Source organism: Amphiprion ocellaris, chromosome 20, assembly GCF_022539595.1.
Source record: "Amphiprion ocellaris isolate individual 3 ecotype Okinawa chromosome 20, ASM2253959v1, whole genome shotgun sequence".
Taxonomy (NCBI): Eukaryota; Metazoa; Chordata; class Actinopteri; family Pomacentridae; genus Amphiprion; species Amphiprion ocellaris.
The window spans coordinates 11576383-11596866 of NC_072785.1; the positions used below are offsets into that span (position 1 = coordinate 11576383).

The 20484-nt window shown below is 38.2% G+C and overlaps 3 protein-coding genes across 4 annotated transcripts; 2 read left to right on the top strand and 1 right to left on the bottom strand.

The window, feature by feature from the left end:
- The first annotated feature begins 500 nt into the window (after positions 1–500).
- On the top strand, positions 501–3040 carry LOC111573296 (uncharacterized). Its single transcript, XM_023277391.3, has 3 exons — positions 501–1290; positions 1481–1548; positions 1993–3040. The coding sequence occupies exons 1-3, from the start codon at positions 805–807 to the stop codon at positions 2093–2095; spliced, it is 657 nt and encodes a 218-aa protein (XP_023133159.1). The 5' UTR covers positions 501–804; the 3' UTR covers positions 2096–3040.
- Positions 3041–3103: 63 nt separating this feature from the next.
- LOC111573293 (kelch domain-containing protein 1) lies at positions 3104–10943 on the bottom strand. Of its 2 annotated transcripts, none has more exons than XM_023277386.3 (14): positions 10822–10943; positions 10361–10477; positions 7443–7513; positions 7074–7191; positions 6100–6212; positions 5615–5702; positions 5337–5420; positions 5119–5199; positions 4969–5027; positions 4707–4816; positions 4542–4614; positions 4367–4451; positions 3774–3826; positions 3104–3484 (listed from the first exon to the last, which is right to left on the bottom strand). In XM_023277386.3, the coding sequence occupies exons 2-14, from the start codon at positions 10466–10468 to the stop codon at positions 3340–3342; spliced, it is 1188 nt and encodes a 395-aa protein (XP_023133154.2). In that variant the 5' UTR covers positions 10469–10477; positions 10822–10943; the 3' UTR covers positions 3104–3339. The 2 variants fall into 2 exon arrangements, with proteins under 2 accessions (XP_023133154.2, XP_035807368.2); XM_035951475.2 differs by having other exon boundaries at positions 10361–10474; positions 10822–10935.
- A 2423-nt stretch (positions 10944–13366) lies between these two features.
- pole2 (polymerase (DNA directed), epsilon 2) lies at positions 13367–19950 on the top strand. The gene is made up of 19 exons (XM_023277375.3): positions 13367–13497; positions 14437–14537; positions 14658–14733; positions 15378–15455; positions 15589–15682; positions 15799–15873; positions 15997–16080; positions 16201–16257; positions 16347–16395; positions 16521–16593; positions 17454–17626; positions 17709–17798; positions 18415–18469; positions 18571–18630; positions 18721–18798; positions 18960–19068; positions 19306–19482; positions 19601–19668; positions 19782–19950. Exons 1-19 carry the CDS (start codon positions 13427–13429, stop codon positions 19798–19800), a joined length of 1587 nt encoding a protein of 528 aa, XP_023133143.1. The 5' UTR covers positions 13367–13426; the 3' UTR covers positions 19801–19950.
- The last annotated feature ends 534 nt before the right edge of the window (positions 19951–20484 follow it).

A 20484-nucleotide genomic window follows, 5' to 3' on the forward strand; every position in this document is an offset into this window, starting at 1 on the left:
AAAGCTTATTGAGGAATCTCTGGGAAGCCCAAGCTGTTGGAAAGGAATGCCCCCTCTCTCGTGGTCCAGTCAGTCACTGGGGAGCCTCCAGCGTCAGGCTGACAGGAACTCACTCACTCTTGACCTCACTTACCTCAATAAAATCTATTAGCTGAACATAGAAGGGCAATAAGGTGGTCATGTCGCTGATGTGGTGCAGATAAATCAAACTAATTACCCTTGTTAGCCTTTGCTTGTTCATACTGTCTTATGTAATGTCTTTCTCAGTCAAGCTAATGGCTTCATTGTATGGCAAAAAACGTTGTAATTTGTTTAAAAGTTTGCTTAAATTGTATAATAAATGAGAAAACACAGGCAGAAGGAGAGATTCTAAAGTAAAAGTGAAGGTTATTTTAGTCTAGTAGAAATAATAGCAACATAAAGGGTGTGTTTTCCCCTCTATAAGAAGGCGGAGTTTTCTCCCTGGGGTCCTGAGCCAAACTGTGTTATGTAACGGATACACTGTTTCTCATCCTGATGTGGAGTTACTCCAAAGTTTACAGACTGACTGAGCTCCGTTCCAGTGACATATGTGATGATTTCGGCAGGACCTGGAGCGAAACATTTGAAGGAAAACCAGCCTTGAGAGCTGATATTGAGCCAAAGAACTGTCTTCCAATCGTAAACCTAATTGAAAACTGACCTTAAACACTGCCAAGGATCAAGCCTTTGTTGGTTAATATTCAACTCTGGAAGTTGTTGCTGGGCCTGAAGGGGAATTTGGAAATGAGACTTTAGATTTCCAAAACAGCCAGACGCACGGACATGGGCACCGGTACGAGTCGAGGGAAGAGAGTCGCACCTGCGTGTGTCAGCGAGGTGAACGTGACCAAAACGGGCTCTGGCGTCACTTCATCCAAACAGGACAGCCACCCATTCAAGCCGCTCAAAATCCATACGATTTTACGCAGCGCGCGTAACCGTGCGCAACCGGACTGCCACAGCGCGGGGCACGACTCGAACTTTTCTGGAGAGGAGGATGATATTGACGGAGAACTGGACACGGTTCTGGCCGATTATGAGGAGCGACAGAGGGACTCTGGGAAGAAAACTCCCGCGAAGAAGACTTTCATCCGATCCAAAACATACGGACTGTGCCATTTTAGCCAGGAGGACGCAGAGGAAGAGTTGTCGGGAAGAGTCGAGGAGCCACGTGTCTCTCACGGTGCGTCAAGAGATGTAAACAAGAGGAGCAACTCTGCCTTCACACACGTTAAAAAACACACATCTGGGTGCCCCACTCAGCACAGCGTAAGGACCATTATATTTCTATATATGTTTAAGCAGATAGATTTTTCTGATTGTTTTTTAATTATGCAAACCCGTTTATTATAGATGATGACCAGCAGGATGATTTTAGAATAACAATTAGTCTGAACTGTTGTCCAGTGTTGAGCAGAAAACATATAATATCCATTCTTCCCTCTCTGCCTAATGCCAGTCCTCCTCACAGGGCTTCCTGACAAGAGGGCCTTTGTTGGAAGCTGTTTCCACATCAGAAAAACAATCGTAAGTAGACAACTCGAATAAATAATTGATTTCCGAGCTCAGTGGAGTAAAGAAAAAAGACCACTGCCAGATCAAATTCACCTTAAAGGGATCGAAATACCAACCCCATTATTCTCAGTGCAGATCAGATTTGTCAGAGGCTGAGCAGAAACAAACAAGTGTCTGTTGTTGCTGCTTTGTTTAAAGTGGGTGTGAAGAAACACAACATCAATATTTCCACTGCAGCCTTAAACAAAACTAACAAAAATAAATCTTATGCCAGTGGCCTTTTCACAGTTGGGCATCTCCACTGGCAGTTGAATGTTAGATGTTGCTGTGGGTTGGTTTTCTCAGAAAAAAATGATGCATGTGGCAGGGAAAAACTTCAAGTTAAAACATGGTGTGGCTCATAGATTTTCTGTTTTTAATCAGCATCCCGGTGACGTGTTTCCTCCTGTCTCCCAGGACTTTTGGCAGCTGCCATAGCTCCTCTCTCACCATGCCAGTCATCCTGTACGATGGATCAGAAGAGGAGCTGATGGACACCATTGAGAGGGAATTTAGCTGACCTCCAGCTGAGGATAATGCAGCAGCACTGTCCTCTGCAGCGGCCTTCATAGGGTAAAGTTAGTATACGACATTTATAAAGAGAACCAGGGTTGCTTTTGACAAATTTCCTGGGAAGGATTCGTGATCTGTATTTATGCAGGGTGGATAAATTTAACACTGTTTGGTTTGAACTTAAACAGCTTCACTCCTGGCCCTTTGCGTTTACCCAAGTCTTATTTAACAACGTGAAGCACTGTAATTGCAGAGTTATAGCACTGACTTGAACAGCTGCCAGGAGGTTCTGCTCATGCTGGCCGGAGCCTGTTAACTGACAGAGGCCTCCTCCGTCTGTTTTCTGCAGCGGCAGCAGGGTGTCACTGTCATCCCATCAGTCCGGCCAGGCCTCCCACCGAGCCTGCACTGTTACCTATTACTTACACTCTTTTAACCTGTCTGTTAATAGGTAAATGAGAGAACGCAGACATTTTCTGGCTGATTAAGTTCAGCAGTTTTGTAAATTTCTGCAGCAGTTGCATTCCTGTGGCCTACTGGGCAAAGCTGTATGTAAAGATAAACAGTTCAGTTTCAGAACACTATAGCTTTTCATATGTGGCAACCCTGCAAAGGTATGAGCAGGGAATGTTTATTTAAGGTTTCCTTCCTGACCACAGTTCCTGCACTTTCCCACCCTTTTAAGGGAGGAATGTAGCACCACAGAGACTTTCAGTTGGACCCAGCTGTGTTACTGCGGACACAATTCAGCTCCATTTCAACATAAAAGCCTGCTGCCACTTAGTGGTGGAGCACAGTAGAACACAAACTTGAACACTTAAGTGAACGATGTACGTCAGCTGTAAACTGTTCTTGTCATCATCTGAGGAAAGATGGTTTTTAATCAGAAATGGAGGAGAATTTTTTTTTAAGTTTTGTATTGCAAGTAAAAATATATTCTGAAAGAAAACTGTGTGTGTTTTGTCATTTCATCATTTGACTCACGAGTGTTGGCTTATAATCCACACGAGGCAAAAACATTTCAATGCGTCATTTAATCATCACAGGGACAGTTTGGGAGCGTTTCAGCAGGATGACTGTACAAAATAAAATATTCATTTGTAAAACAATAACATAAAACACCATAAAATATTTTGCACCGTGTATTTAACAAATAAAATCTGCCTTGTGTGAAGTTCACACTAAGGGGAGTACAGTACTTTCGAAAAATCTTGTAGGTTATTGCATTCTCGTTGGCATTTAACATGTTTATTAGGTAGTATTTTGCTTCTTTGAAGGCCTGTAGAACGATATCCTCCTCTGTACGGACTTCAGGAGTTTGGGAGGAAGGAGAGGAAGCTGATTTCTGAGCATCTCGGAGGTCCTCACATTCTTTGCAATGTAATCCTGACAAATCCTGTCAGGAGGGTGGAAAAAAATCTGTCATTTCTCATTTCTATTTTGGGAGAAAATACATATCTTAAGTAACATGACCTACAAAGTGACAGTATTTTTACTTGTCATAGCAGAAGTGAAACTAATATTATTAATGAGAGCTGTTCCTCTGCATAAATGCTCCATAGTCATCTGTTAATCATTATTATTATTTCACTTCTGTCATGTCATATTATTTGTGTTTACCTTCTGCAGTTATTTTTTTTATAAAATCATGTCCTAGATATTGATACAATAGAGTGGCTTTTTACCTGAACAGGGGATATGGCTGCATCTGGAAGACAAGTGCATCATTGCAGTGACCCTGAAAAGAGATATGAAAGGCCTGTTCAGGTCCATTCTGAGTCCATTTGCAGTCGTGAATAATTTACAGGACTATATGTTCATCACATAGCAGTTTCTTCTACAAGTACACATTCTATGTATTTTTTCTTTATTATACATGCTCCATCTGTCAACTGTAGCGCCCATAGACACAGAATCTTTTTATCCACAAATATTTAAAGGGTAACTTAGAAGTTACAGCTTTGGAGCACAGTTCTTAAACATGAAAACATTCTACGTTATGTATAGGGGTGGTTGAAAATTAACTTCTATTCTGAATGCATAAATTTCAAGGTTCATCCTGTCATCTCAGTTTACCCCCATATAAATTTTACATGCCACATATGTCTATGTCTCTCCACATGGTTTCAGAGTCGTGCCTGCGTCAATGCCCATTTACAAAACTTCATCAGTTGTTTTCAGGATTTTATTTGTCATGTGATGATGCACAAGGTTTTGTAAAAATAGAATAATGTCACATCTGTTTTTCAGCCTCCACAGCGGCTTCTCTGTGACTTACTGTGTCGACAAGCAGAATGTAGTCACAACTTCCGCCAAACACAATCACATCACAGTCTTTGCTTGGACACGCTGTGTGCCACAACCTTAGACAGGGGATTAAAGAAACTGCTCAGTATATATAGTAACACTTTCCTGTACAAAGTAATAAATGTGAAATATTCATAACTTGCTACCTTGGTTTATTCTTAAAGGGATGCTCCACTTCTCTCCATTTCTTTGTTTCAATGTCAAGCAGCCATCCGTCACCTAATTGATGAAAACATGTAATATTGAAAAACACTTTGAAGACATAACGTGACGAAAGGAAGTAGGACATAAAAGTGAACACATTTTCTTACTCATTGGTTTGCAGTCCACGCTGAGACCTCCGAACAGGAACAATGCGTTGTCTGTTACAGCCGTGAGCGTGTGCCATGACCTGCCCACTGGAGCTGTGGACACCGGGAGTCTGGAAAACATATTTAGTGTAATACTATTAAAAACAAACACAGCAATAACCTCATAGCTCTTCATATAATATTACTTTAAGTGCAGGTTTGGTCATACATATTTTACACCACATACTGGCTGAAATGGTACATTCCGTGTATGGGTACCTACATTTCTGACCACGTCCACGATTCAAGGTCTAAACAATGAATGTCACTCGTCCTAGTTTCCTGCATTTAAAAACAAGAGAACAAGTAATGTATGGCTGTCTTTAATCAGTATGACAGAAGAGTAGCACTGAAATCCATCCAGGACTCTCACCATGACTCTTCCTCCACAAACGTATCCTCGACAGCCAAGTGTGGCGCTGGCGTGAGCTGCCCTCGGGGCAGGAGCTCGGCCCTGCAAACGAGAAATGTCACAGTGAAGCATTGGCTTTCTTTACTTTTTACCAATATAACATTATTTTGAAATGTCGTGATATAAACATATATATAAAATACGTACTGGCTAGCTTAACTAAACTCTAACTGACTTACTTGGGTCTGTGGTTCACTCCAGCTGGATTGAATGGGGTCAAATATATGGACCTCATTGTTCCATCCCCAAAAGACATCTTCCACCTGAAAACAACAAAACAGGGGAAAAGAAAATCGTGTCACCAGATGTTGAAATTTCTAAACAAAACCTTGAATAAATACAAATTAAAACATACCAGTATCAACCACGTGTCATTTTTAAAACTGTCTTTAATGCCTGCTGGAAAAGCCAAACTTTTCAGACAGATAAAATCAATAAAATCAATAAAACATGTTACCCATGATGTTTCATCTACAATGAAGCTTCTGTTCCTGCTGTCAACATCAGTCAGCAGTTTGTGGCCGTATCCTCCAAAGTAGATGATCCTGGAGAACGTTAAACAGAAATGCTCACAATTGCTGTCATGCAGGTTGATGTTCAGTCGTCGCCGCGTCAAATGGTATAAGAAGAGCAGTAAGAATATAAACATTTGAATACTATGGTTTCCAGGTTCCTAAGGAAGAGTGACAGCACAGTATGTAATATGGAAACAATCTCATAAAGGGTGAATGGTTTGGGTAGGTGGGTACCGGTGCAGGACAGAAAGTTGCAACAAAAGAAAAAATACTTTCTAGTGCAGCGTTTAGACTCGCATGGTCTTTACGCAACAAACCACTTGAAGATTTCCGTGTGGCGACAGCCCATAGATGATATATAAAAATATAAATATATTGATTTCTATTTACAGTCTGTGGAAAAGCCTTCACAATTCACAAATCTTACCTTCCATTATAAACCCAGCAGGACAGTTTGTCTCGAGGTGAAGGAGCAGAGCCAAACTCATGTATGATCTTCTTCCACATATATTTGCCGTCTGTCAGGTCGACACAGTACATCTGTTGGAAGTCAAACAGTGATCACCGCTTCAAGGTAATTTTTTTTTCAGTTCAAACAGTGACCTTTGACTGAGGCCACGTTGACCCTCTCGGTCTATTCATGCATATTTACTAACTCTTTTCCAATAAGGAACGCTCATCAATATTTTAGGGGCTGATAATGCATCTGCTTCTGATAGATTTAAAGGACCCATGTGAAGATTTCAACCCCTAGCAGCACTGCAGATAAATGTTTGTGACACAGACTGCAAGCTAACAAATATGCATGTTAACAAAGCAGGGTTTAACATTTTTAAATATCATTTTTAAAAACTGCAAATGTTTTATGACTATTGAATGTCTGTTAGAAAACGCTTCAGGGCACCTTTAATTCTACTAAATGGGAGTAATTCAAAACATTTCAGATTTGACAACATTTGCTGGTGGAAGAGTTAACTTTTTACCAGCAGTGCTGCTATGTGAACAATAAATATTAAGAAAAGAGACAAACTAATTATCGAATTACTGTCAATTTGACATGTAGCATTGTGCCCATACTCTTACAGATAAAATAAAAGCCTCACAGGGACAAAAGGCATGTAGTTTATGTGAAGTAAACATTGATGTCGGGATATATCCCTATGTAAAATTCATCATGCCTTGTACATTGTCTTTATGAGGTCTTTGTTAGATCTTTATTTTTTGCCCCATTGTACTTTTGTAAGTCTTGTCCTGCTTCTTCAATGCCTCATCTGTGTAAAGCTTTACTGATTCCCCGGTGAGGGATCAGTAAAGTTTATCTTATCTTATGTTATCTTATGATATTTAATGTTATGTTGTCTTATTCTATCTTATTTAAGTCAGTCCTAGTCTCCATCTCACCTGATTGGTTTGTCCATTGTCATCACAACCTCCAAATATGTACATGTGTCCATTCAGGGAGCAGGAACAGGTCCCTGACATGGAAGGCGGGACTTCCCCTGACATGTGAAACACTTTCCTTCAAAACAGTAAGAAGAAAGAATGTAGATAAACTACTCACATTCACGCACGTCAAAACACATTTTTAGTGCCACAGATGTAACAGCAGACAACTCCAGGACAGTATTTGTCAATCCAAACACAGCAGGGAGGTTATATGAGTTGATGACAATCGCCAGAAGGCAGAGTGACTGTCACGAGTAAACACGCACTACTATTCATTGTTTTGACTGCAAACAGACATATTTGGAATTTATGTAGTCTTCTTACCATATACCTCCTTCTAGATCATAGGCCCAGATTTCATCATTGGGTAGGAAAACTTCATCATCAGCAACAGACTGAAGAGAAAACACAAGTAAAATACAAAAGTTAATACAATTTATCATTGTAAATTATTATAATGATGATTTTAAAAAATAAATAAATAAATAAATAACTGTTCATTACAATAAACAATAAAGTAAATGTATCTTTCAGGGCCAATTTTTTTCTTTCCAGTTACATTTAAATAAGTTTTTGGTTTTAATTGTTATGATTCTGCTCCTGTCCCTGTTCCTTCTCCCTCTTTCTCCCTCTTTCTTTCTTCCTCCTTGTTTTCTGCATCTATTTTGACCTGTCTGTCTTCCTCTGCATCTGTCATCTCTCTCTCCCTGTCTCTGTCGCCCCTCTCTCTCTCTCTCTCTCTCTCTCTCTCTCTCTCTCTCTCTCTCTCTCTCTCTCTCTCTCTCTCTCTCTCTCTCTCACTCACTCGCTCTCCTGCTCTCACTGCCTGAACTGCTGATTGCTGAGATGAAAGTCAGCTGTGACAATCAGCTCACTCAACTCACCTGTTCTCCACCTCACCTCCAGCTATTTAAGCTCTGTGCTGTCATTCACTCCCCGCTGGATCATTGACCCACATACCTTCGTGGACTCTGTTTTCGGACTCTGTTTTCCCCTCCTCTGGATTTCCCTCACTTGGACTCAGTTCTTCTTTCGGATTCTCGCTAGCCCTGCTTTTGTCTCCAGCCAGTAACTCCAGTCTCATCTCCGTTCGCCCCAGCTTTCCTGAGCCTGCTTCCCTGCCCCTTCTGTTGTCAGTTCCTCCATCTTGTAAGTACCCCTCTTTAGCTTAGTTTTGTTATTTCAGTTCAGTTTAGTGCTCTTCCGTTTTTGAATTCATAGTGTTTGTTAGTAGTAGTTTGGTTTAGCTTTGTTTCCTCCCAGTTCAGTTCTCCATTTATGTATTGTTTTAGTTTTCTGGTTTAATAAAATTCTTTCCTTAATTCACCTGTCTGCCAGTCTCTCTGTGTCTGCGCCTGGGTTCTCCAGCTCCCCCCGTAACATTATGTTTTTTTGTTTTAAACCAAAGGATAAGCCTCTGAATGACTCTAATGTTTAAAAAAATGTTTGTATATTCTTACAAAAAACACAATTGAATTTTGTACTATCAAAATGTTACGGAACCTCACTTCTTTAGCTTTCCTCAGACCAGTAAAATGATTTTTATGCTATTTGGAATTAATTCACTATCATCCAAGAAGAGAGCTGAAATGAAAATTGACTGTATCTAAATGGTCAGTTTAGCCATTTATTAAATTGTTATTTATGCATTACTATTGATCGAGTGATGTTTGGCCACTTCATCTAATGTTGGGTTGTCTTCTCTTTAACAGTGGATCATAGATCAGAAAGGAAAATGCTGTCACAGAAATGCAGCAGAGCAAAAAGTGCAATCCTGCCCTCTAAGATGTAATGAAGTGTGAATAAAGTATAAAATGGAAAATGCTCAAGTGCAAACCTCAACACAATTTAAGCACAGTGAATTTCTTACCCAACATATTCTTTGTTACATTTAAATATATTTTTAATGAATTCATTTTTTTTTTTAACTAAAGGATCCCTCTGTATGACTCTTATGTTAATGGTGGGTACTTTCCTTAAAAACATAGAGGCATATGTTGTACTGTCAAAATGTTAAGAAGCCTCAGACCTACGTGTATAGTCTTTATCAGAACAGTAAAATGATTTTAATGGTAGCCATGATCATCCAAGAAAAGAGCTGAAATGAAAATTGACTGTATCTAATTGGTGAGGAGGGGAATTATGTAGGGGGGGTTCTTACCTCAGTTTACCCTATTGTTATATTATTATTATTATTATTATTATTATTATATTATCATTACTCCATCAAGGAAAGCGGCAGATTTATGTGGTGATCGGCGGAAGTTTGTCTATTTAAACTCAAAAATGGAAGAACAGATTTGGATGAAATTTTCAGGGAAGGTCAGAAATGAAACAAGGACCAACTGATTAGATTTTGACAGTGATGCGGCTTATAGTCTGGATCCATGGATTTGTTAAAGATTTCTGTATCATCACTGCAACCATGACAAGTGAATGTTACGTCAGCTGCCTGCCGATGATCACATGACTGCGATCCTACTACAAATCCACTGCTGCTGGCTTATCAGATTTATCCATTGGAAATAATACAACAATTGAGCAGCCTTTTCTTGTGCTTTTCTTGCTATAAATGCAACACCACTCACCGAGTTGACTTTCAGTGAATAAACCAATAATCCTGGACCACCAGGACCCCTCACTACAGTCAGTTCTATTTTCACATTGCACCTCTTTTGTGCTTTTATAATTCTCTATTTTATTGTATTTAATATTTTATTTTACTCTATGTAGCAGCAATTTTGCACATTATTGTAAGTACCAGCAGTTTTTGTACCTTTGTTGGAAACACCAGCATTCCTGGGACCTTATTGCTATTTGTTCTACCAACACAATTTGCATGTTAATTGCGTTTTCTATTGTACATTGTTTCCATGTCTGTCTTGTATGTAACATGTGTGAGCTACTGGATACTTGGAATTTGTCCAAGGGGATGAATAAAGAATCGATCAATCTTATTTTATTATCTATCTATCTACAGTTGGGTCTAACAACATCATGTGATATTGGAGTGTCTTCTCTTTAACAACATCTGACTGCAGCAGAGAAAAAACTGCAATACTGCCCTCTGACATGTAATTAAGTATTATAAGATGGTATGAAATGGAAAATACTCAAGTACAAGAATCAGCACAACTCAAGCACGGTACTGGAGGGAATTTACCTATTTTTCTTACTGTGTATGACACTGAAATGCCTTTAAATAAGCTTAAACATGGCTTTTGGTGGTGGTGTTTTCTCACCATGTATCCTCCCCACACATACAGCAGGTTCCCCTCCACCACAGCCGTGTGTCCGCTCCTCTCCCGGGCCACCAGCTCCGAGTAGTGCCTCTCAAAGGCTGGATCCATGACGCTCTGCTATAAATAAGAAAAAAGAAGGCATGGCTTTGAACCTAAAATTATAAAAATGTGTCTAAAAATGTCCCCGACACCCTCAGCTGCGGTTAGAATCTCATCATAACACAGATAATATAATAATAACACATACAACACGACTGAAGCATAAACTGTGAAACACGTAAGACCAGCTTTCATATTGTTGTCATAGGTTTAAGATAAAAACAGTAAATTATGAAATATTTGTACAAACCCGCTGTTCTTCTGAACGTTATAAGCAGATAAGATCGTGAACAAACTGCGTCCACATTGAATAGACGTTTAAAACAAACGTTTCAACAAATATATTTTAAAAACATACTCACCGGCTACAGGACACTCTTAGTTGCCGTCTGATTTTTTTCCCATGTTGTGAAAACCTAAACCTTTTACGTAAAAACAGAACAAACCTGTCATCAGCTGTGTAAACACGACTACAAAATAAAAGACTATTTCCGGTAACAGCCGTTTTTCAGAATAGAGTCAGAATGCTGCAAATGAAAATATATAACTTTTAAACTTTGCCCATTATTTTTTGATTATGTCACCACATTTAAACTCAACAACAAAAAGTTAATTGTAGATTTTTTTATTTTATTATGATTTGACAGATAGACGAAGACTGTAGTTTGAAAGTCTGTTATTGTGAAATAAAACGGGATGAAATAATATTTCCTTAATGAACTTACTTTTATACCCTGGGTCTCCAAATGTGAGCTGTAGTAAAACACTTAGAAAAATAAAAAGTCTTACAAACTAATTCATTCAGCTTATAATTGTGAGTTTTTGCCCTAATAATTGCCATTCACTGAACTTAGTCTTTTTATGAAAATGCAGAAATAATTCAGTTAAAATAACTAATAAAAACTATTTATGAATTTGTTTGTTTATTTATTTATTACCACAGTGAATACAAAAACAACAGCAACAAACAATGTTTCTCCCAGTAACAGTGAGACGAATTTGAAGTCTGTGGCTGTAGAGACTAAATTAAAGGTTAGGATATTTTTAATTATTATGAAATAATTACATCATTTAAACCATAACCTAATTTAACTTGTTTTAAAGACACGCAGCAAGTTTCTACCACTTCTGTCCTCTCAAACTACAAAAAACAAGAATCTGAGGAGTTTGATCTCTCTAACAATACATTCTGGGAAGTTTACTTATTTGCTAGTTTTTGTCATATAAATGTAAAATAATGATTAAGGTGAACTCATGAAATCTCAAGTTATAATGACGCCAAAGTGGGTCAGAAAATGAACGAGAAATGAACAAAACTTATATGTACATTAAGTCGGCTGGAAAAGGTGAGTTGACCTGATTCCATTCCTTCATGAGGTTTTACAGTCCATGTGACAGAGTTTCTAAATTAATTAAATATAAATCATGTAGGATGTGTGTTTACCCATAACAGCACAATTTTTTTTGCTTGAGCTCAAACCATCTAAGGCAGTTCATACAGTGATTTTTAATTCTGATGTTGAGTTACACTGAAGTTTTAACACAGCAGATGTGCCATCCATTGTGGTTGTTTACATGTTGAAATCCATCCCAGCCATGAGGCTTAATTGTTTATATGCAGATGGAGACTACAGCTGGCCTTTGGGAATGCAGCAGTTTGCAGAAAGCCAGGGTTACTTTTCTCGAAGGAGAATAACAAAAAGATTTATTGATTGTATTTATGCAGGCTTTGCTGAATTAATTTAATATTGTTTGTGTTGGAATTAATCAGATGCGCTCTACTCCTTTGCATTTACCTGATTAAATTTCAAAAGTATAACACTGACTTGAACAGATGCCAGCAATAGTTGCCAGATCCGTCCTGTTAATAGACAAATTAAGCCATTTGGATTGTTTTGAGATCAGTGAAATGTAGTTTATTTACGATGCAAGCTGGGACAGTGGATACTGAGAGGCTGAGGTAGTGTACAGGAACATCTGTGCTGAGTGTGTGTCAGAAGTCCCAAAGTCCCAATGGGACACACCAATGAAAGCGATTTATAACAGCAGAGCTACGATCCTGTGGGACTTCAAGCTTCACATTGACAAGCAGCTGCTGGCTAACCAATCTGACGTAATGGTGGTCGACAAGGAGCAGAAGAGGACAGTTGTAACAGCTGACAGCAACATCAGGAAGAAGAAGCACAAGAAGATTAACATATTTCAAAGGTGAACTTCACAGCGGTTGTAAACAAAAGGGTTATTATAGGCTTTGAGACCCCATACTACAGATTCCATGTACAACATCTTGAGTTGTTGTCCAGAAGAATGCAGTACTGTGTAGAACTACTAAAACTTGCAGGCCTCCATTAACTGTTTTCACAGTGAGGCAGGACAAATCATTTGGCTGAAAGAAGTCACTGCCATGACAGAATGCTGCTGCCATTAAGGGGTGTTTGTGGTGTGCAATGGAGTTTAGGTAGTCAAAGTAGCATCCACTTTAAAAAAAAATAAATAAATAAATAAATTAAATTAAATTAAAAAAAATAAATAAATAAAATTTTTAAAAAAATATATATATATATATATACACACACATTAGAACAAACTGTGATAGTGTGTATAGTGTATAACGTTATATGAATAAACATCAGGTGGTGAGCTTTGAAAAAAGTATTGTGAGGCAGTTCAGGTGGTCAATTCAATAAAAATGCACTGACAGTTAATTTACTTTAACAGTCTTGCATATTTTAAAAGTAGTTTTCGTATTTACAGTTTTTAATTTAATTTTATTTAATTTTATTTATTTTATTTTATTTTAACTTAGCTTAGCTTAGTTTTAATTTTAGGAAACAGACAGGCTACGTATCCATACACTGTCTGGTTGTATCTATGGCGACAACAGAAGTGACGACACATATGCGGAAGTTGACATTTAGCGCCAAAGCTTGAGCGCAGAAAGAAGAAGAAGTGGAGACGGCATGAACTATGGAGGTGGCTCGGAAAATAAAGGCCAAAGTGTCCGCTGGCTTCAAGATGAGAGGACTTATACTGCGACCGTAAATATTAAATTCTATCACGGCTGTTTTGCTAAAGTTGTTTTTGCTGATGTCGGAAGCTTTCGAGAAAACAGCAGCGTCTTTTCTGACACTTCAATAGGCAGCAACGAGCTGACCGCGGTCAAAACCGTCTTTAATTTACACTATTTAGTTACAAACAATAGGTGTTATGCTGTTGTGTAGTTTATTTACATACTATATGCTCTGCTTAGGCCATATGTTGTGCCAAAAAAGGTAATTTTCTGTCAAAAACTAATAGCCCGGTTTAGATACATGGACAGCTGCTTTTATCTGAGTTACAGTCATAATGCGCAAATACACAGAAGTTAGTATCTGTTGTGATTGCAAAGGTATGCCTGGGATTTTAATTTGTAGAATCGAATAATTTAGACAAAAGAAATGTTTGGAGTTTACAGCGTGATCAGACATGATCGTTACTGGTTATTTTTTTCTAGAATTACAGGCATTAATGCACTGTTGTGTCTGATGTTTAGGCTGTATTTGTTAAGCATTTCTAATATCCTTGTTTACGTTAGAAAACTGCACTTGTAATTAACATGAACTACGGATGGGTTTAGTACGTAAATTAAATATATTTTGTATTTTGCAAGTATCCTGGGGTTGGAAACTTTAAAATATAACCCTGGTGTATGAAATCACGTGTCATGCATTAGCAACATTTCTGACATAATGTAGGAGCTACATTCATTGCTCTGACAAGTGGAGAACTGCATGATAGGTAAACCTGCATTGTCAATAGCACAGTGAGATCCTAATATTGATATTTAAATAATGTATTTAGTTTTGTAAACTCACTCACTTTTACTTTGTGTTTTCGCTCAATGGCTCTTTTTTTAAGTACATAAATAGGGATGATTTAACTTGACTAGGCTGTTGTTTGTCTAGATTGCCATGTTTCCTTCTTGTGTTTTGTTCCAGTGAAGCCAGCAGGTACCTGGTAGAAGTGCTGGAGTCCGTCAGTCACACTGAACTCGATGATGTTATTGAACGGGTCCTGGATGCGGTGGAAAAGCAGCCATGTAAGTACATTACAGCTGTTCTCTACAAGGTACCATGTGTTCAGTACACAGTCTGCTGTGTGCGTTTTTGTATTTGTCTGAAGTGTTTTCAGGTTTTGAGTGTTGTGTGTTTTCTAATAGTGTCCTGTAGTATGATCGAGCTGTCCGTGGTGGAAGTTGCCGTACAGGACTGCACTCAGTCTTGTGATGAAACCATGTAAGTGAGGCTTGCAGTTTTTTCTTTATTCATAAGTCTGTTGTGTTTTGGTTAATTGATTATTTTATTTATTGTGTGATGTTGTCCTATTACTTAGGATACTCACATTATCAGTCTCGTCATGTGCAGTGCGCTTATGATTTAATTAACTTATGTAAATGAGTTCAAGACAATATTCTTCTTTGTTAAGTTGTATTCTCTGTTGTTCTATTCTAATTCTAATTAACAATAATTATACTGATAAATGCAGTAGTGATTAATTGACTTTCAGAATTTGATAGATAAGTTAAACATTTTAGTCCACCCTCTTACATCATTATATTAGTTCTGTTGACTTGATATTTTTTACTAATTCTATATGGACAAAAGTTACTTGATGATATATCCACTGGGCTTTTTCAAGAACAACAAATGTTAAGGCAGTAATGATAGGAGGTGGATTAGAAAGTGCACAGACAAGAGTGTTTGAACTAGAAATCATTCCAGTTAGAGTTGCTTGTAGGATTTACATGGACCAAACGCAAATCTGTGTTATATTATAATAATGCAATCATGACATGACACCTACAGATTGAAGTAGAATATAATATAATCAGCTTTTTTGTGCAGCAGACTAAAATTGACTTCTGTGACCTTTCTTCCAGAGATAATGTTTTCAACATCATTGGAGCCTTTGATGTGCCCAGATACATTTACAATGTGGAGAAGAAGAAATTTGTACCGTGAGTAAAGGATTGTTTCTCTTTTGTGTCAAAAATGATCACTTCAATGATACAGAAGTACAACCATTTGCCTCCTCGGTACCTACGATTGTAGGCTAAGTTTTAAAAGTTTTTTCTTGCCCTCTTCGTTCAGCATCAGTATGACCAGCCATCCAGCCCCCAGTCTGTGTGGTGTGGCCAAAGATAAAGCTGAGCTCTTTAGGGAACGCTACACAATCTTACAACAGGTCAGTAAGATCTGACTCATTATTCCACCACAGAGGAATTTACCTCCTCTCTTTGCTGCTGTTTCTACTAAGTGTGGTTTGAATGTTGTATTCACACAGACATCATTTTTTTGTAGCGTACACATCGACATGAGCTCTTCACCCCTCCGGCGATAGGGGCCGCTGTTGAAGAGGGTCAGAACAAATTTCAGGTACAGAATCTGAGACCAGTGTTAGGGCTTCTGCATAAAGTGTGTGTTTAATGTAGTTATTTGCACACTTGCTTTACTGTTTTTGCATTTGGCCGACCACTTATGCTGTTATGTCTTTTCTAGTTGAAGACAATTGAAGCTTTGCTCGGTAGCACAGCTAAACTAGGAGAGGTGATTGTACTTGGGATGATCACACAACTGAAAGAGGTGAGTTCACAATTTTACCAGTTTCTTTAAAAGTGGTGAAACTTGTATCTTTCTCTTCAGTTTGTCTGAAAACCTTTTGTTCTCCATTTGCTCTTGAAAACATTTCTAAACCTTTTTCAGGGTAAATTTTACCTGGAGGACCCAAGTGGAACAATACAACTGGACATGTCTAAAGCAATATCCTTTCATCTGTTAGGCAGCCCATAAACAAAAAGTGCTTTTTATGGCTTTTAAAAAAATAATACATTCCTTAGCTCCATTCTCACCAGTTTCACAACGGGCTGTACACAGAATCCTGCTTTGTGCTGGCAGAAGGTAAAATTCATTTCAACTACTTCTACAGCTGTAGTAAAGAAAATAAAAATACTTAGTAAAATTAAATAGGGAGCCACATGCTACACGTCTGTTGTTGAGGTGGAGTTTTACCCTCCATCCTATAGGTTGGTATGAGGATTCTGTGTTCCACGTCAATGGTTTTGGGTTCCCACCAACAGAGCCTTCGTCAGCTACAAGGTCAGTGGGTTAAATAGTGATTAAACAAACTTTTAGTCAATGTAACAAGATGTGCAACCTGACATTACAGATTGAAATGAGATGTGAGTCAAGCCTAGTCTGGTCTGTGTAGGTGAGCATGTTCAGGCTACAGAGAAAGGAGTATCCAGTGTCACATCCATGAAGTCGTTTTACCTTGTTCTTCTTGATATGCAGTAAATATGTCATGGATATATTGATGATGTCAATGAAGGTAAAAACTCTATATGTACTTCCATTATAAAGTCAGAGATTCTTGTTAATGATATATGTGTGAACCACACAGACATAATCTGACAACATGATCAACACTCCTCAGTAGCAGACTGTGAAGAATAACTACAATTGCAGTTTAATATGCAACTAAAAAAGTGTTATACTAATTCAGCTTTAAGCATTAAGTTATTCACACATTTTTTTTCAGTTTACTAAGGGATGAATTCTTTGACTTAATTTTCAGTCTTCAGGTTAATCCAACCTTATTTTCTGGACTAAGTAGGACTGAACGATATGCAAAAAGATCTTAAAATGTTATTATTCTTGACAGATGTGCAATGTGATATGAGTCACAATTTTAGAAAGAATTTTTAGATATCTTTGACACTGGAAAAATAATATGAAAGTGATTAATTTTTGCCGCTGCTTGTCCCAAACTAGCATGTTTGGGGTCAGGGCACCTTTGCAGTATTATAATGGTATGTTGTGATACATTTTGCCTTTATCAAAAAAATGCTGCTCCCACAATCTGAATGCTGTTTCTTTAACAATGTTTGAATGAGCTGTTCAGTCCCACTGGAATGTATTTCTGCTTCCTCACAATACGATCCTTGTGTAAATTCCAGGGCATACTACGGCAACTTGAACTTCTTCGGGGGTCCATCCACCACTTCAGTGAAAGCTTCTTCAAAGCTGAAGCAGCTGGAAGAGGAGAATGAAGACGCCATGTTTGTAATAATCTCTGACGTCTGGCTGGACAGTGTCGAAGTGATGGAAAAGCTCAACATCATGTTCTCAGGTCTTATATTGCACAGTTTACAAGTCAAGAATACACACTTTCTGAGACAACAATTACATTGTCAGTCTGTCTTTCCGTACAGGGTATGCTGCCATGCCTCCCACCTGTTTCATTTTCTGTGGAAACTTCTCTTCTGCCCCATATGGGAAAACACAGATTAAATCACTCAAAGGTGAGTCTTTTGGACCCTAATCTATCATAACAGACTTGTAAATTGGTCCGTAAAGTTGGACAGATTATCCACATAGTTCACCCCATCCACTGTCTACTTTTATTTTAGTGTTTCAATCCTGGTGTGTTAAATCATCACTTACTAGCATCCTCAAAAATGCCTCGATTGAATGAAAAAATCAGTACCAATGAGATTTCCACGGCTTTCTGCTAACAATCCTACGATTCAATGCACTTCAAATACAAAAGCAATAGGAAGTAGGTAATGAATAAAGGATGTAATCTCACAGCTGAACACAACATTACTTGGTGCAACTAATATGAACAGAAAGTAAGACGACGAAAATTACATTGCGTTGTGGAGGGTTGAAGAAGTTTAGCTTCACTAATGCACAATACACTTTTCGTCATGTTTATTACTACTACATTGATAAATTTATAGTGGCTATGAGGGCAACCATGGGGGACTTTAGACTGTGGAATTAATCATACTACATAACAGCCAGCTAAAGTTTTTAACTTGCCAGAAATCCACCCAGTTGTGAGAGAGCCAGATTAGTGATTGTTCAGGCTAAAATCTGCCAGGATGAATAAAAATACATATTTTTCTTTTTTAGAATCACTGAAGGCTCTTGCTGATGCGATATGTTCGTACCCCAGCATCCACAGCAGGTAGGATTCACTAGATTTCTCATTTGGTTCTGCTCAAGATTGTTCATAACTATTTCAACTTCAGTGTGTTTGACATAAATATGTTCATCCTAAACCTGCAGTAGTCGCTTCGTGTTTGTTCCTGGACCTGAAGACCCTGGTCCAGGCAGCATCCTGCCAAGGTAATCCTTCAGAGACATCTGGCTTTTAACATCATTCTGTGATATTCACTCAGAGATGTGGACAAATGTGGATAAATATGTTTCCTTCAGGCCTCCCTTGGCCGACCACATTACGGAGGAGTTCAGACAGAGGGTGCCATTTTCGGTGTTCACAACAAACCCATGCAGGTGAAACAAACATGTGGCTTTTAAATTGGTTGATCAGGGTTTCAGTGTAATATGAAATAGTTTTACATGCAAATAGACACCGCGTTTAGTTTTCAAACTTAGTGGAAATTGTGTCCAGACTTGTCACTGTCACTACTGGACTGTACATTTTTCCCTGTCAGGATCCAGTACTGCACCCAGGAGATCGTTGTCTTCAGGGAGGACCTGGTCAACAAGATGTGCAGGAACTGCGTCCGATTGCCAAATAACAATCTTGACATTCCAAACCATGTGAGTTTCAGTGTTTCTGAAAAACCTGTTCACACCTAAGTGAAAGTCCTCTCAAGAAAGAGATGCACAGTAGTAATTTGCTGTGTTGTCAGAGGTTGACTTGCACTCCGACACAGTGTTGTGTCAGTAATTCTTTGTAAATGTTGTTACAAAAATGAGTGGTTATATTTCTGATAAAACACAATGTTAAAATGTATTATTTCTGTAAATAAACCGTCTTCTCTTCCTCTCCCCCAGTTTGTGAAGACCATCCTATCACAGGGTCACTTGACTCCGCTGCCTCTGTACGTCAGTCCTGTTTTCTGGGCATATGACTACTCCCTACGTGTGTACCCAGTACCCGATGTCATCGTCTTTGCAGACAAATACGACCCCTTTAACATCTCAAACACTGACTGCCTTACAGTCAATCCGGTATGCAACAGAAGAAATCTCAATCAATGGCTCAAATTATTCTTTGATAGATAAACAATGGCTTTGCAGCTGCACCTGTGGCATTTATTAATAACTTGTTATTCTTTTATTTCTGCAGGGATCATTCCCAAGAAGTGGCTTCACTTTCAAGGTGTATTATCCATCCAACCGAACTATTGAGGACAGGTGGGACACATTTTTGAAGTTTCATTTTTTCTATTTGGGTTACTGGGTACTAATAACTGATCTATAAACAGTTATTATTTTCATACTAAACTGTTGTTCGTGTGTCTTCACAGCAAACTTCAAGGCCTGTAAAGAAAAACTTGGATTTTCAAGATATTTTTTCATTTGCTTTGTACATTGCCTTTGTATAATACTGGATGTTGAAAACTGAGTAGTACTCACACCGTTGTATGTATCGGTGTTTGTGTTTTGTAATGAATAATAAAGGTTTTATACTTTGTAGCTACTGAACTTTCTGACCTTTTTTATACTCTCATTTGCACAAACTCCCTAGAAAACAAAAAGGGTATACTGCGGAGTATAAAGTAGTGGAGTAGCAGAGTATATTTGTATAAAAATGCACTTATTACAGCGTGCCAAATTGTGATTTTCTTTTGCCTTCATATTGTCAAGAGATGGACTATAAATTGATTTGTTAATAAAAATGGATAAACAAGTGAGGACTAAAGGGTCCGTGTACGGATCTGATAATTGGATTTTCCGTTCTGAAACGGGTATTGAAAAACAAAAAACGAGTGGTTATTTGATTTTCGTTTTAAAATACAAAAATTTAAATTTAAATACAAGGCGTTTTTCCTTTTCGTGATCAAAAAGGGATATACGATTTTTTTTTTAAATGCTTTGATTTTTGTTTTATATTTAGAATAACAAGAAAGTAAAATCAGTAAGAGACAGAAACGAAAAAAGGTCAGTTTTTTCATTTTCTGAGATCGGAAGTGGTCATCAGCAAGTGTGGAGCCAAACAGAGTACGGTGC